This window comes from Penicillium canariense (genome assembly GCF_028826845.1).
Source record: "Penicillium canariense strain IBT 26290 chromosome Unknown utg000006l_segment0_segment0, whole genome shotgun sequence".
Taxonomy (NCBI): domain Eukaryota; kingdom Fungi; phylum Ascomycota; class Eurotiomycetes; order Eurotiales; family Aspergillaceae; genus Penicillium; species Penicillium canariense.
In genome coordinates, this window is record NW_026622733.1 from 1,994,238 (window position 1) to 2,008,239 (window position 14,002).

At 53.3% G+C, this 14,002-nt stretch overlaps 5 protein-coding genes across 5 annotated transcripts; 2 read left to right on the forward strand and 3 right to left on the reverse strand.

Annotated features, from left to right (window-relative positions):
• Positions 1–797: 797 nt before the first annotated feature.
• On the reverse strand, positions 798–2,625 carry N7482_008687 (C2 domain protein; the record flags this gene model as incomplete). Its single annotated transcript, XM_056690811.1, has 2 exons — positions 798–1,818; positions 1,883–2,625. The coding sequence occupies 2 exons, from the start codon at positions 2,623–2,625 to the stop codon at positions 798–800; spliced, it is 1,764 nt and encodes a 587-aa protein (XP_056540576.1).
• An 847-nt stretch (positions 2,626–3,472) lies between these two features.
• Positions 3,473–7,418, reverse strand: N7482_008688 (DNA repair protein RAD16; the record flags this gene model as incomplete). Its single annotated transcript, XM_056690812.1, has 12 exons — positions 3,473–3,704; positions 3,773–4,525; positions 4,589–4,715; positions 4,796–5,135; positions 5,197–5,255; positions 5,319–5,393; positions 5,447–5,555; positions 5,616–5,945; positions 6,025–6,104; positions 6,162–6,879; positions 6,969–7,033; positions 7,169–7,418. The coding sequence occupies 12 exons, from the start codon at positions 7,416–7,418 to the stop codon at positions 3,473–3,475; spliced, it is 3,138 nt and encodes a 1,045-aa protein (XP_056540577.1).
• A 405-nt stretch (positions 7,419–7,823) lies between these two features.
• On the forward strand, positions 7,824–9,781 carry rad7 (uncharacterized protein; the record flags this gene model as incomplete). Its single annotated transcript, XM_056690813.1, has 4 exons — positions 7,824–7,850; positions 7,924–8,460; positions 8,520–8,685; positions 8,760–9,781. Coding segments are annotated over 4 exons (1,752 nt in total), but the record flags the coding sequence as incomplete, so codon positions are not given.
• A 361-nt stretch (positions 9,782–10,142) lies between these two features.
• Positions 10,143–11,267, reverse strand: N7482_008690 (pirin family protein; the record flags this gene model as incomplete). The annotated part of the gene is made up of 1 exon (XM_056690814.1): positions 10,143–11,267. One exon carries the CDS (start codon positions 11,265–11,267, stop codon positions 10,143–10,145), a length of 1,125 nt encoding a protein of 374 aa, XP_056540579.1.
• A 1,056-nt stretch (positions 11,268–12,323) lies between these two features.
• N7482_008691 (PRKCSH domain-containing protein) lies at positions 12,324–13,973 on the forward strand (the record flags this gene model as incomplete). Its single annotated transcript, XM_056690815.1, has 2 exons — positions 12,324–12,443; positions 12,516–13,973. The coding sequence occupies 2 exons, from the start codon at positions 12,324–12,326 to the stop codon at positions 13,971–13,973; spliced, it is 1,578 nt and encodes a 525-aa protein (XP_056540580.1).
• Between the last annotated feature and the right edge of the window lie 29 nt (positions 13,974–14,002).

Consider the following 14,002-nt stretch of genomic DNA (forward strand, 5'->3'; position numbering starts at 1 on the left):
TCGACAGTGTGCGCAACAGTCAGATGGCCTGTGGGAGGAAGTGAGCGTGCGAGAGGGTCCCGTCATTCGTGAAAGGCTGTGAGGCTGGGCTGGAGGAAGAGGGGGGGCAGGCGGAGGAGGTGGAGTCGAAGCTTAGGATCGGTGATCGCGTCGATTTGAGGGAGGGGGGATGCTCGGAGGATCGGTGGGCCTTTTGACTTCCGCCCCCCGTGCCCTGGGATTTCCCTTTCCGTTAATTTGACCTAGTTGTTTCCCGTGGGATTTACTCTGCGAAGTAAAGATCCGATGCTCCGGCCTCCAATCCTCTTTGGAGGAAGCTCCGAGATTGCGCGGGGAGGGGCTGGAAAGCGTTGTGTTTCAGCCTCCGACGTCGAGGCTTTCATCAAGCGCACCGGTCACGATCGCCATACTATTTATGATTATGATAATGATCCAGGACAGCGTGGACAATCCAGAATCGCTTGCATACTAGGCAGCCGTTATGCAGTGATCCAAATCCAGAGGGCGCGCCGTATTAATAAAGCCTAAACAATGAACGGATTTACTATACACACCCTCCGCCCACCCAAGTCGACCCCAATCGGCGGCGGCCCCCCCCCCCCTTCCCCCCAAACGCGCACAACTTGACCGTGAAGAAATCCCAAATCGTGAAAATCGTCAGACTCGGTACCAGACCGAGGTCAGTGTAAGTGTATAAGACAGGTGCAAAGACGAGACAGCGTCAACAGACTGAAAAGAACAGGAAAAGGTTGCCGGGCCCGGGTCGATGACCATCGGGAACCAGAGGACTGTGCCATCTAGGCCGCTCGATTGACAGTGGACTTGGTAGGAGTATATTTGATCTCGCTGGTGGAAGCCGCTCGGTCGCGTCCGATATGGCGATGCTTGGGGCGATCGGCATGTCCATCGTGTTCCACCCACCGCATCATCTGGCCCTTCACATCGCGCATCTCATGGACTCGTCGGGACCAGTCGCCGCGCTGCTTGACCCCGCTGCGTTCATTCAGCTCATCCTCTTCTGAGCTGGATATGGACAAGGATGATACGCTGCTCTTCTGGAGGTACGTGAAGGGATGGCCGTGCGCATTCTTGACCTCGCGCTGCTCTTCCTTCAGCTGGCCCATGCGCTCAGCATCTCCCTGACAGTCCAAAGTAGTGATATGCAGGCCTGGGAAGTTCGACGTGAAGAAATTTTTCAGCAGGGGCAGCAGCTCCGCATTCGGTCGATAGGTCCCGCTGTCGTTGTCGATAAAGAGCTCGTACTCAGCGGGTTCAGTCGAGACCCCCTGGACTTCGTGAACATTCCCGTCTGCATCTTCTTCCACGGGGAAGTCAGTGGTAGAAGGACGTGATATCGAGGGTCGCGAGGACGGAGACGGCGAGCGGGAGCGGTGCTGATGGCGATGCTTGCGACGGCGGACGAAAAATTCGCCCGAGTATGCAATATAGCTCGACACGTCGCTGTGCATGGTGTGTTTGCTCAGCAGGTCAATACCAAATTCCTTGCCAGTTTCAGTAAACCGAAACTGTCCATCCAACATCAGCACGTAGGTGAAGATTCGTCCGCCCTGGCCATAGTGAATAAACTCGAGGAACTTCTGACTGAATTCACGACAGGGCTCGGGGAAAACCCCATTGAGCGTGGAGCGGTTGAAATTATAGATGCGCTGGTGTTGGTGATGTAGCGCCTTGTTCAGGATTCGACCTCTCAAACTTTGCGCCTGGAACATACCCGCCACGAATGGCTTAAACTCCACGTAGCGGTGGTAGAGCTCCGATGGGACTGGACCGGCCAGTTGCATCTGAATGGCTTGGAAACTGGTCGGGGTGGAAGGGGCGTCAGCACGGAAAAACAAGACTTTCGGATGGTGGCGCGACATACTTGTAACGAGTGACAGACTTACCACTCCCATCTTCACTCTGGACCTGATCTTTGATCCCTGCCAGCCGTCCGATGAGAGGGGAGAAGTGCTTGAACCAATAATTGGGGCCAGCAGTGTACATCTGGCCACCTCCGGCACCCGGTGTCTTTCCCAAACATTCAACACTCATGACGATGAAAGATTCCTTATGGTGACCGGTGACCTTGGAGAAATTTGTCATGGCATAAACGCGCTTGCTGCCAAAGCGGTGCTTGACCTTGAACGCCTGCTCGTTGATGCCCGGCCAGTTCTCTGACAGCGAGTCGAGCTCGACGACAGCCAAGCCGAGCTTATCATCGTGGTCGGCCGGATCCTCATCATACAAAATGGTCTTCAGTTTGAAACCCGAGGCCGGCACATTTGCGACGATCCACTCGCGATTCCACACGGGGTTCATGTTCTTGCGTATGGTGGGAGTCCGGAACGTCACATCAGGGTCCTGCTTGTGGCGGCGAGGCAGATCGACCTCGAGCCGGGCAAAGACATAAGGATCAGACGAGAAACTGCCAAAGTCTGCAATGGGGAGGTCCACAGCGCGGTGGAAGGTGAACTTGAGCGTGTATCCGGGCGGAGCGTGCGGGAGAGGCGTCGCATCGAAGCCGCCGGCGGGCTGGTGGTGGTCCTTCATACTCAAGCGTTTTTGTAGTTTGTCGGCCTTGTCGACCACCTTGGGGCCGTAGCGATCAAGGGTGTTCGCCGCCATGGCTGGAGGGGCAGGCGAGGGGACTTTCTAAAGAGCGTGTATATTGCGACGGAAGCGGGGGAGGGTCATGTTCAGATATGAAGAGGGACAGGTAAAAATGGCGGAAAAGCGGGGGCGCGGAGTAACGAAGATAATGGCACGCCTTCAGAGGTTTGTCTCTGGGTCTGTCTTTGCGAAATGAAACAGTAATCTCAGGGGAGGTGGGGTTGCCGACATGCGCCAAGCTTTCAGCCTTACACGATCCGCCGAACTGCACAGGCAACAGCATATGATGAGGTTCGCGATTGCGCTGCCAAGTAATGGCCCGATGAGGTCATCGCCTGTTTTGTTTAATTTTATGTGCTAGTGGAGATTACTCCACCGTTCCTACCAACCACCATTAGCCGTTTCGTATTCCTTGGAGGACTTCAGCCGAGGACGTGCCAGCCCTACTCCCTCTAACCCTTTGATCTCCCCTGCGCCGAGAATTCCGAGCCCCGCCAGGCGTCTTGACAGACGCCGAGCATCTGGACAAGTAACGGAAATAACATTCTGAAAATAATGCATATCTTAGTGTATTGTACTATGGCCTAGTCAATAGTATATCTGGAAGTGACACCGGGCTAAAATAAAGAAAGTGATCGAATCGCAAAGTCTCCGCAAATGAACGGCACGCAGAAGATCTGAGAAGTGAGAGATGGGGTTCGTGAGGTCATATCGTGAATAGTGGGGACATCAATGCGCGTGCCATCACCTTGCAGCTTGCGTGACATTGGGCTCATATCGTAAACCGACCAGGGGGCCACGGCCCCTTCGGAAGGAAGGCATACCGGGCTCAGCGTTGACGACGGTGGCAGGCCCGAGAAGGCTACGAGCCGCGGAAAAGGAACTGCATGTCTTCGGGGGTGAGTTTCTCCAGCGCCTTGTCCTGGTCCTTGTTAATTGTGCCCCTAATCAGATTCGCTTTCTTCTCCTGGAGCTGTACGATCCGGGACTCCACCGAATCTTCGATGGTGAGACGGGTGACCACACACGGCCGTTGCTGGCCAATACGGTGACTGCGATCAGCGCTTTGCCATTCGGCGGCGGGGTTCCACCACCTGCACAAGTGTGAGCAAAAGAAAATGCGTGTTGGTACCGGCATCATGTCAAAAGGGCCAAAACTTACGGATCCACGATAAACACTCGAGAAGCCTCGGTCAAATTCAGTGCCACACCTCCGGCTTTCAACGACACCAGGAACACCTCCACGTCGGCATTGTTCATGAAATGCTCGATAGATTTCTGCCGCTGCGCTGGCGTCATCGTACCATCGAGCATGACCGTATTGAACCCTGCATGACGCAGTCGCCATTCCACGAGTTGCAGCATGGATGTGAACTGCGAGAAAATGATCGACTTGGGGGTATGGCTCTTACTGCGCTGCTGGTAGAGTTCGTAGAGAAGCGTTTCGATCTTGGTCGAGGAGGTCCAGTCTGCCATCAGGATTCGGTTGATGATCGAATTCTTTTTGACGGATTCCCCGGACTGCTCGATGGTAGGTTGCTCTAAGTCAATCGAGAGAGGAATATGGCACTGGGGGCAGTCTACCATTGACGCATCGTCAAAGGACTGAATGTAGTCCTTGGCACATTTGCGGCAGAATTCATGGCGGCAGCGGGACCGGATTGCATCTTCAGCAGGCTCGTCGCAAACACGGCATACCAGAATATTGAATCCGGGCTGTACATGTTTCTTCAGGATCAAATCTGGGTGATTCGCCACTTGACGCATCTGCATAATCAACCCAAAAATGTTGGCATAGTTGTTCAGCATAACACCACGGCTGACATAGGTGTCAAACTGGCGCGAGGAGTTGGTCATGATACTGCGAGAAAAATCATGCTCGATCTCGCCGAAAAATTCATTGTGCAGGGTGATACTGAGAGGAGCAAAATTTGACATTTAGCTTCGAACCCAAAGAATTTTCCAGGAGTTTGCCTACCGTTTTGGTGGAAGTTCGAGGGAAGAGGTGTGCTCTTCCTTCATTCGTCGAAGCATAATATGGTCGGTAATCAGCCGAAGCTTTGACAAACCTTCCTTGCGCTCTGATAGATTTTTCCCCTCCGTGACTGCACCTGTGTTAGTATTCTCACGAGACAAAAGCCCTCCCCTTCCCAAAAAGACGATTTAAGTATAGGTTCTAACTTACTTGGGTTGAGGATCTCTTTGTTGAAAATCGAGATATGATTGAAGCCCCTAAGAAAGTCAGGAAAAAACTGCCCAAACAGATAAATCTGCGTATAAATGATCGGATCGTCGCCAACATACGTATGTCCACATTCTGTGCAACGACCCTGCTTATTCGCAGTCCACTGGAGCTGCTCGCAAGTGCACTGCTTGCAGAAGTAGCAGGCAAAGGGCTTCACTTGCAAAAAGCGCAAGAGAGAGAAGAACTCTCCAATGCGGTTTTGTACAGGAGTGCCAGATAGACACCATTTGTATGAAGCCTTCAAGGCGAAGCAAGCCTTAGCCACACCCGTAGTCCGTTGCTAAGCAGGTCAGTGTCGCCGAATTTGAGCGGATTCGGGTAGACGGGCCAGTATATCTTACCTTGATACTATGCGCTTCGTCGAGAATGAGCCGGTGGTAATTGATGGAATGTATCACGCCTTCAGGCAGGTCAGTATGCACCGCCATATATGTATGTTGCCAAAGTCGTCCCAAAAACATACTGTCTTCTTTCACGGTTCCACCACTACGAGACCAACCCTTCTCCTGCTTTCGATGCATAGACTCTAGACTCGAGTCTGTAGTCGAGGTAAGTCCATGTTCCAGGGAGCAGCATGAAGGAGCGACTTACAGGATATCATGATCACATTATATTTTCGCAGTTCCGCTCGCGAGAGCCTCTTGACCTTCGAATCTGAATTGTGGTACACGCAAACTTTTAATTTGCCATTAGTGTATTCCTAAGAAGTACAAAGTAAGCTAAGGGTTTCGAAAAGTTGAGGGGGACATGGAATGCAAACCTTGATCTCAGAAACCCACTGCATCAGAGCAACAGGTGGTACAATGACAAGTGTCGGCTCAGGCTGAGGAAAATCGGACATGATAAGCGAAACCGCTTGGATGGTCTTCCCCATGCCCATCTCATCACCAAGAAGGCCACCTCGGTAATCGGTCTTTTCTTGCTCCATCATCCAGTTCAAACCTTCCAATTGGAATGGCTTAAGCATGCGAGTGATGGAATCTGGCTGCTGAGCAGCCTTTGGAGGAATAGTGGGTGTCTCTTTCAGCGTTTCCCACATCGTAACGATAGCGGGGTGCTTTTTCTCCAGCTTCTTTCGGTCAGCGAACATCTAGATACCAGTCAGCCAACCTGTTGAAGAAACTTCACGAGATATCTCGCTAGACATCCCACTCGAATTTGAAACCTACTCGCCGTGCTTTGCGCTGCTCTTCCCAACTCAGGGGCAACTCATCCTCGTCTTCACCAGCAATTTCTGTTTCTCCTTCCTCTGTCTCATCATAGTCTGAGCGCGGATTGATCCTTGGAATTGGCCGCCTAGACGCACGTTGGGCCTCAGACTCAGACTCAGTTTCAAAATCGTAGTCCGAAGGGATATCCTCCTCTGAATCAGGGATCATGCTAAGTGGAGAGCTACTATCAGACAGGCTGCTATCGGTTGCATCGTCAAAAACGATCTCCTGGCGTGTTCGTGCTTGTGAGGGCCCGCGAGCCTTTGGAGCCAGGGTCTTCCGTTTCTTAAGCAGCGGTTGCTCATACTCCTCCATCTGGAGGGCATGGGCTAAGGCAGCATCAGATGTTGCCAGGTTCGTTTCATCTTCTGACAGTGCAACAGCAGCGGATCTCTTAGTGTTGCGATGGCTTCGCAAAGAGGCTCGTCGAGTCATGGTAGTGCTCGCGCGGAGTCTCGAGGCGCGCTCCGATGCATTGACCCGTGCCCGAGGCCGCATGGTACTAGCCTCTGTGGAAGCTTCGACACTGGTCGCAGGAGTACTGTAACCCGTGTTCCCGTCGGCAGACCGGATGCCCGAAGAGCCCCCGGAAGAGTCACTCGGTGATTCATCCTTTGCTGATGGAATGACTACCTTCACATTGCCCAAGGTCAAATCTTCGATAGCAGATGGATTGGAAGGATTCAGACCCGCATCGCCATCATCTTCGGAATTCTGGATGATGAGATGGGTCCGTGTTCTGGAATGAGAGGCTCCGCCCTCTCGCAGAGACCCTGGCCGACCAGGGGGGAAGAATTCCTCAATGACGTGCCACTGTAAGATGCGTCATCCTCCGAATCCGGGATCACGGCAGCCTGAGATCTTCTTCTCATCGTGGCAGCAGATGGAGAGAGAAATTATACACCGTAGGACACCGTAGGAGAGGCAGTGTGGAGTATGGGAAACTCCACTGGGGGAATCGACGAGGCTGGAGCGGGATGAGAAGTGATCTAATTTATGATACTTTGTCATTAGTTAAAGATTGCCCAGGCTGTCACTTCCATAGAGATAATGAAACGAAGACTGACGGGGAAAAACCGCGCTGGACTTGGCCCTCACCTACCCTGAGAGGTCGTGTCTGCGCGTCGGCGTTGCAGGATGCTCACGGAAGGTGTGAGCTGGGGGGGACTTGAGGAACTCGAGGAAAGAACGAGCGAGGCGGGCCGCCGATACCTCGCGCGAATGTGGAGGAAGGAACGATCGCAAAGGGGGAGGACGTTGACGAAGAGAGGGCCGAGATCGGGAAAGTAATCGATCGGGTGCCTGAACCAGGAAAACTTTTCAGTCGGTCGACCGTATTGCCACTTCGCCATACCAAAATTTGCTGTCGGGAGAGATTTGCCTCATTCCACAAATCGGCTCCCTTTTGCAGCTTCGTGGATTGGCCTGACCTTCAAATCGTGAGATCGCGAAATTGCGAGACGTGGCTGCCACTTATCGTCTCACGTCTGCTGATAAGAGCCTCGCGTTAAGTGCAACGCGAAACTGCCACGAAACGTGTGACTTGCGCATCCTCCACCACTACTCGCATTAGCAACCCCGGGTCGCCTCTTTGTAGGCCCTACGACAAAATGTATGCTCCGGTTGTCCTCTTGATATCAATATGGAGATGCTGATGCTTTGAAGGGCAAACAGACGGCAGGCAGGGAACATCCGGGGCCCGTATGACTTCATTCTCTCCAGTCCCACGGCATTCAACTAACAAAGACTCGTACAGACGCTCCGCTCTCACCGATTTCCTCGCCGTATGTGAAACTTGAAATTCAACCTCCTTCCTCCTTTATTATCGCTCTTCGCTGACCAGCTCTTTCACTGCAGTCAAACAATATCTCCGCCGCTCAAATTCGCGACGATTACGACCGACGTGAAGCAGACGCAGCACGCCAAGCGGCTGAGGAGGAAGAGGCTGCCGCCCTCGACCGCGAAGAGCCAGAATATGACCCCGAGCCCGATTCCCCGGAGGAGAAAACAAAGAAGCGCAAGCGACAGCAAGCCATTGAAAAGATCAAGAAGAGCAAGGAATTCGCCCGTCGCAAGGCTCGACGGACTGGCGAACCTGACGATGATGATGATGCACTGGCCAATGAGATGATGGATGAAAAACAGCGTCCGACTCCGGGACAGCTAGAAAACTGTGAAATCTGTGGCAAGCGGTTTACGGTTACAGCTTACAGCAAGACGGGGCCCAGCGGAGGCCTCCTCTGTACAGAATGTTCCAAAAAACATGTCGACGGAGGAAAGAAGGCCCCGCCTAAGAAACGCAGCTCGGGAATTGGACGACGTCAAAACCAAAGTAACCTGCTAGATGGACTGGCTTCTCAAGGCGCTCAGACTCTACTGGAGACGTGCATCAAAGTATACATTCCGCGACCTGGATGTCTAAAGAGCAGAAAGCATGCTGACTTCGTTATTAGAAAGTAGCTGAGAACATTGGCGATGTGGAGGAGTTTGGCGACCTACCTCCGGCGGTGATGCATCGACTCAGCCAAATTCTGGCCAGAAGGCGAGCGATAACCTCGAGGACTTTGGACCTTTTCTTACGCCCCCAGAACAAGGAGATCAACATATACGATTGTGCCAGTATGTTTCATCCATTATCATAGACCTCTGTTTGCTCTTCCCGCTCTCGAATGGAACGCTAATGTGGATTCCAGAGCTTGGCACCGATGACTACCATAAGATCCTTGCCACTGTGCCGGGCTTAACCAAGCTCAATCTGCGCTTCGTCACGCCGATGAAGGACCGCATTTTCCAATACATGATGGACCGTGACATGAATATCCAAGACTTACACTTAGACTCACCAAACTTGGTGACTGACGAAATATGGCAGCAACTCTTCATTCAGCTAGGTCCGCGCCTTCGGAGCCTGAAGCTGTGGAACCTTGATTCTGCATTTGATGACGAGACTGCTGAAGTCATGGCCAAGCAGTGCACCCAACTACAGCGTCTGAAATTGAAGCATCTGACAAAGATTGGTGACAAAGCGCTGGAAGCAATTTCGACCATGAAAACACTGGAGCACTTGTCTCTCTATATCAGCCAGGAAACAGCTCCGGAGCCTCTGCTTCAGATTCTTACCGAGCTCGGTCCTAATCTCCATTCTCTATCACTGGAGGAATTTTATTATGCAGATGACAGACTCCTTCAGCTCATACACGAAAGGTGCCGACATCTGTATAAGCTTCGGCTTGCCATGAACGCCGAGTTTACAGACAAGGCTTTAGCCAGCCTCTTCCGCGACTGGTCCAATCCCCCATTAACATTCGTGGACTTCCACCGAGTCCGGGACGTGGATATGGCCAATCCTGGCGGGCCCCCTGAGCCCATCGGTCTTGCCTCAGATGGCTTCGTCGCCATGATGGAGCACTCCGGCTCCAAACTTCAAAGTTTGAACGTGGCCTCGTGTCGTCACATCTCGTACGCAGCATACGAAGAAGCTTTTGGAGAGCACAAGCGATATCCAGAGCTCAAGTATCTAGACATTTCATTCAACGGCGTCGTCGATGACTACTTGGCGCAGTGCATCTTTCGGTGCTGTCCGGCGCTTACACGAATGGTTGTCTTTGGCTGCTTCAAGATCCGCGACATCAAGATACCCAGGGGCGTTGCGGTGATCGGCACCGTTGGCGCGAAACTAATTGTTGATGGAATTGCTCAGCAAGAGGTTGTTTGATTTAATGGGAACACGGTGGCCACCGGCCGCCGCAGAATGCCTTATATTAGCGTATGGTCTTGGGGAGATTGCTCATGGGCAGGGTTGTCAGGGCTCTTCATGGAAATTACGGTGCTCGAGAGCTTCCATCGAATGGAGGGAACGACCAATGAGACCTGGTCTACTATTAGCGATTTGGGACTTTGACTGTGCACGGTTTAAGGCATCCCAGTACTTGAATATATAAGAACATGCAGTGGTAAAACATCATAATTCATTGAAACTTAACCAAGATATCCTTATCTATACGCCAAATCTGATGCGGTATACAGTCCAGCAAAAAAAGAAAACATGTCCTCCCTCAACCGATCTAATCTCATCTCTAATAAGCCATCCGCTTGCCAATCTCGCTCTGCCAGTTCCGCGACTTCTCGAATCCATTGGATGCAGTCTGGTAATCGAGCATGGCCTGGTAGACCTCCTCTTGACTGGTCAGGACGAATGGACCGTACTGCACAACCTTCTGGTCCAAAGGCTGACCGGCAACAATAATGAAGCGAGACTCAGAGTCCGCATTATCTGGCACAGAAGCCTCGACGAGGTCCCCAGCCTGCTCGAAGACGACATTATGGAACTCCTTCACGACCTGGGTGGAATTATTCGAGCCGAAGACCGTGTTGCCCGACAGTGTGTACGCAAAGGCATTCCAGCCCTGCGGCAGGACCTGCGAGAGCCGACCCCCAGGACGAATAGTGACATCCAGAATCCAGACGGGGGTATACGCCAGATCCCGGACGGAATCAACACCCTGCGACTGGCCGGAGATAACCTTAATCTCGACACGGCCGTCATCGGCCTTAGCGAGGGGGATCTCGCTCGCGCGCAAGTCGCGGTAGCGCGGCTCGCACATCTTCAGCTGCTGCGGCAGGTCGACCCAGAGCTGCATGCCGACGTTGGGGCTGCCGTCGGGATTCTCGTGGGGCATTTCGGCGTGCATGATGCCGCGGCCGGCGGTCATGAACTGCAGGTCACCGGGCCCGATGGTGCCCTTGTTGCCGGCGAAGTCTTCGTGGTCGACACCGCCAGATAGCAGGTAGGTGATAGTCTCCTGGCCGCGGTGGGGATGGTCAGGAAAACCGGCGCCCTTGCCGATGGTGAAGTGGTCGAGCATGAGGAAGGGGCTAAAATTGCGCAGCTTGGCAGTGCCAATGGAGCGGCGCACGCGGGCGCCGGCGCCTTCGGCCTGCTCAATGGCCAAGAAAACCTGACGGATGGCACGGGCAGCGCTCATTTCGGAGACGGGGAGAACGACAGGGGCGGTGTATTCCAAGTGAGGAGCTGTGGACGCAGCGATGTTGCTGGTGCTGGTTGTCTTAGAGAGGTACTGCGACAAGGCTGCTGGGAGCTTGCGGCGCAGGAAAGTGGTGAGGGTGTCCTGAATGGAAAGAGGACTATAGGCAATGAAGATTGCTGTGATGCAAATTAGAAGAGGCAGAAGCAGTCTCATCGACGCGGCGGCGGCCTTTTATACTACAGTGAGCAAGTGCCTCGAAGCTTCGAGCAGAGAGCAATAGAAATTAAGAGGATGCTAAAATCAGCGTTAGTCAATGATTCATAAATGCTGGCCGCGGCGCATTTGCGCCGTGCTTTGCAAGACATCAGTCAGCGACCGCCAATCATTGCCTTGACGTCCAGCGAATCCAGTGCCGCGGTGGGCATTTCAAAGATGACCAAGATGCCTGTCAGCAGCCGCTAAGCAGACCTACTTCGATCCGTTTAATGCCTTAATGCCTTAATGCCTCACTGCCTTATCGCCCTGATCTTAAGGTGTGAATAATCATTGGTTGGTTATGTCAGCAGAGGCCGGAGGAACAGCAACATAGACCGATAAGGTGCGTCGCATGAACAGTGAAAGTTTGTGGTCAACTTGTCTTCAAGGCCATTTCCTCATCCTGGGGAGAAATACCTTTATAATCCTCTTTCTAATTATTTTGCTGGTACACGCTCCGGGCAGAGTCTATCCCAAACTATATGCCGCTAACAACTGCCCCATGTAGATAGATATATTAATAATCATGCAGTGAATCGCGATTAGTGTAAAGCTATCTGTGGGACTTGGAAAAATCGAATCCGCATTCAAAATTAGCTCGATCATAGTAAAATCGCAGGTCATTAATAGCTATGTACCTAGAAGTCTCGTGAATGGTAATTTGGGTTGCTATGTGGTTCGGGGACTTGATGGGTGCGGATGGGGCTGGGCCGCGCCAAATGTCCGAGGCCATTGCCATCAGATAAGGCCACGGAGCAGCTCCCGCTCTCCGCCTCTCCGCCTCCCCGCCTCCCCAAACGCGCAGGACCGCCTATTGCGCAGGCTTGCAGCGCTTTGCCGTATGATCGTTTCTCAAGATACCCATTTGGACCATATGAAAATCGGTTTTGCTGCTGATTGAGTCTGTGAAAACACCGCGGGAAAGCGCCAGCGCGAATATCCTACTACCCCATATCCTTCCCCCCCAACCCACGGCGTTCCCGGATTACTGCACCAGCACGGATTACTAGCAAGATGGGTCGGTCGAGGTGGAGCGGCCTTGCACCATGGCTCGTCCTAGGGTGCGCTGCATCCGGCGCCTGGGCGGGCAAGAAGCCCTTCAATATCCACGATGATCTGCTGGCCTATCCACAGGTATGTCAAGGAACCTGCGCAACCAATCCTGACTTGAATTGTCGCACGGACTAACCATTTTCGTGCGCATAGTATCAAGTGCTTTTTCCTGAAGAATACATCCTGGATTCCCAGGCCGAAGAGCTGCTTCGAACACACGCCACCCCCGAAGCCGACCAGTCGAGCACCGAGCAGCAGAACAACCCCCAAGTGTATACGGGAAAGCATCATGTCGATGGTACTACACAAGGAAGCGAAGATGTCACCCTATCTGCATACGACTATGAAGAAATGATTCTAGACGACCGGCGGCTCCTCTGCCAGATACCTCGCGTGACCAAGGACGATGCCAATGGGACGACCGGCAACCCAGCGGACGAAACAGATGAACAGAAGGAACTAGCTCGTGCCACCGATCGTGGCCTTGAACTTCTCCGTGAGATGGAGGGCCAGTGCATGTACTATTTCTCCGGCTGGTGGTCATACTCCTTTTGCTACCGAAAGCAGATCAAGCAGTTCCATGCTCGTCCCGCTGGCAGTGGGATCCCCCACTACCCGCCCGTGGAAGATCCCAACACACATTCGTTCATCCTAGGTCGATTCCGCGAAGACACGAGCGAGGACGCGAAAGAGGACAAGAAGCAAACGCACACGGCCCAGACCGAGGTGGCGGAACTCCGCTCCAAGGGTGGTTCCCGCTACTTAGTGCAGCATCTACGCGGTGGCACCAAGTGTGATCTGACTGGCCGCGAACGCAAGGTTGAGGTCCAGTTCCACTGCCACCCACAGTCAACGGACCAGATCGGCTGGATCAAAGAACTGACGACCTGCTCCTACTTGATGGTTATCTACACCCCGCGTCTTTGCGACGACGTTGCTTTCCTGCCGCCGCAGCAAGACGAGGTGCATAACATCAAATGTCGCGAGATCTTGATGCCCGAGGACGTTCCAGAATGGGAGGCTGTCAAGGAGTGGTACCTGGCCCATCAATTGGCCGATGCTGCCGCTGCCCCCACTGAGGTGCAGACCGTCGGGGGGATTGTCGTTGGTGGCCAGCAGCTGGTAGGGATGGCCGGCAAGGAGATTGAGAAGGGTCGGGTGGTCTCCTCGGGCGAAGAGCGAGTGGAAATTGTTGCCCGGAGCGAGAACGGTGAGGTGCGGCACATGTCCAAGCAAGCGATGAAGAAGTACGATATCGACCCGGAGAGGCTCGAGGATATGAAGAAACGGCTCGATAAGCTCGCGGAGGGCAAAGATTGGACCTTGGAAGTGGTGGAGAGCAACGGCGTCATTAAGTTCCAGGGTGTGGTTGATAAGGGGGATGAAGATGAGAACGAGGAAGATGCTAAGTCGTCTTCCCCGCAACAGAAACAGCACTCCAAGGGGAAGGACGAGACTGCCCCTTCAGCCGATACCGATGATGCCGGGACCTCGGAGCCCAAGCAGGCCGAGTCTGAAGCAGCGGAGGATTCGAAACGGCGCCGGCAGACTTCTGAGGAAGAACCGGAGGACTCCGCAGGCAGCGAGGAAACCTTCAAAGATGAGCTATGAGAGGGGAGGTCTTGTACAGTAGAAAATCG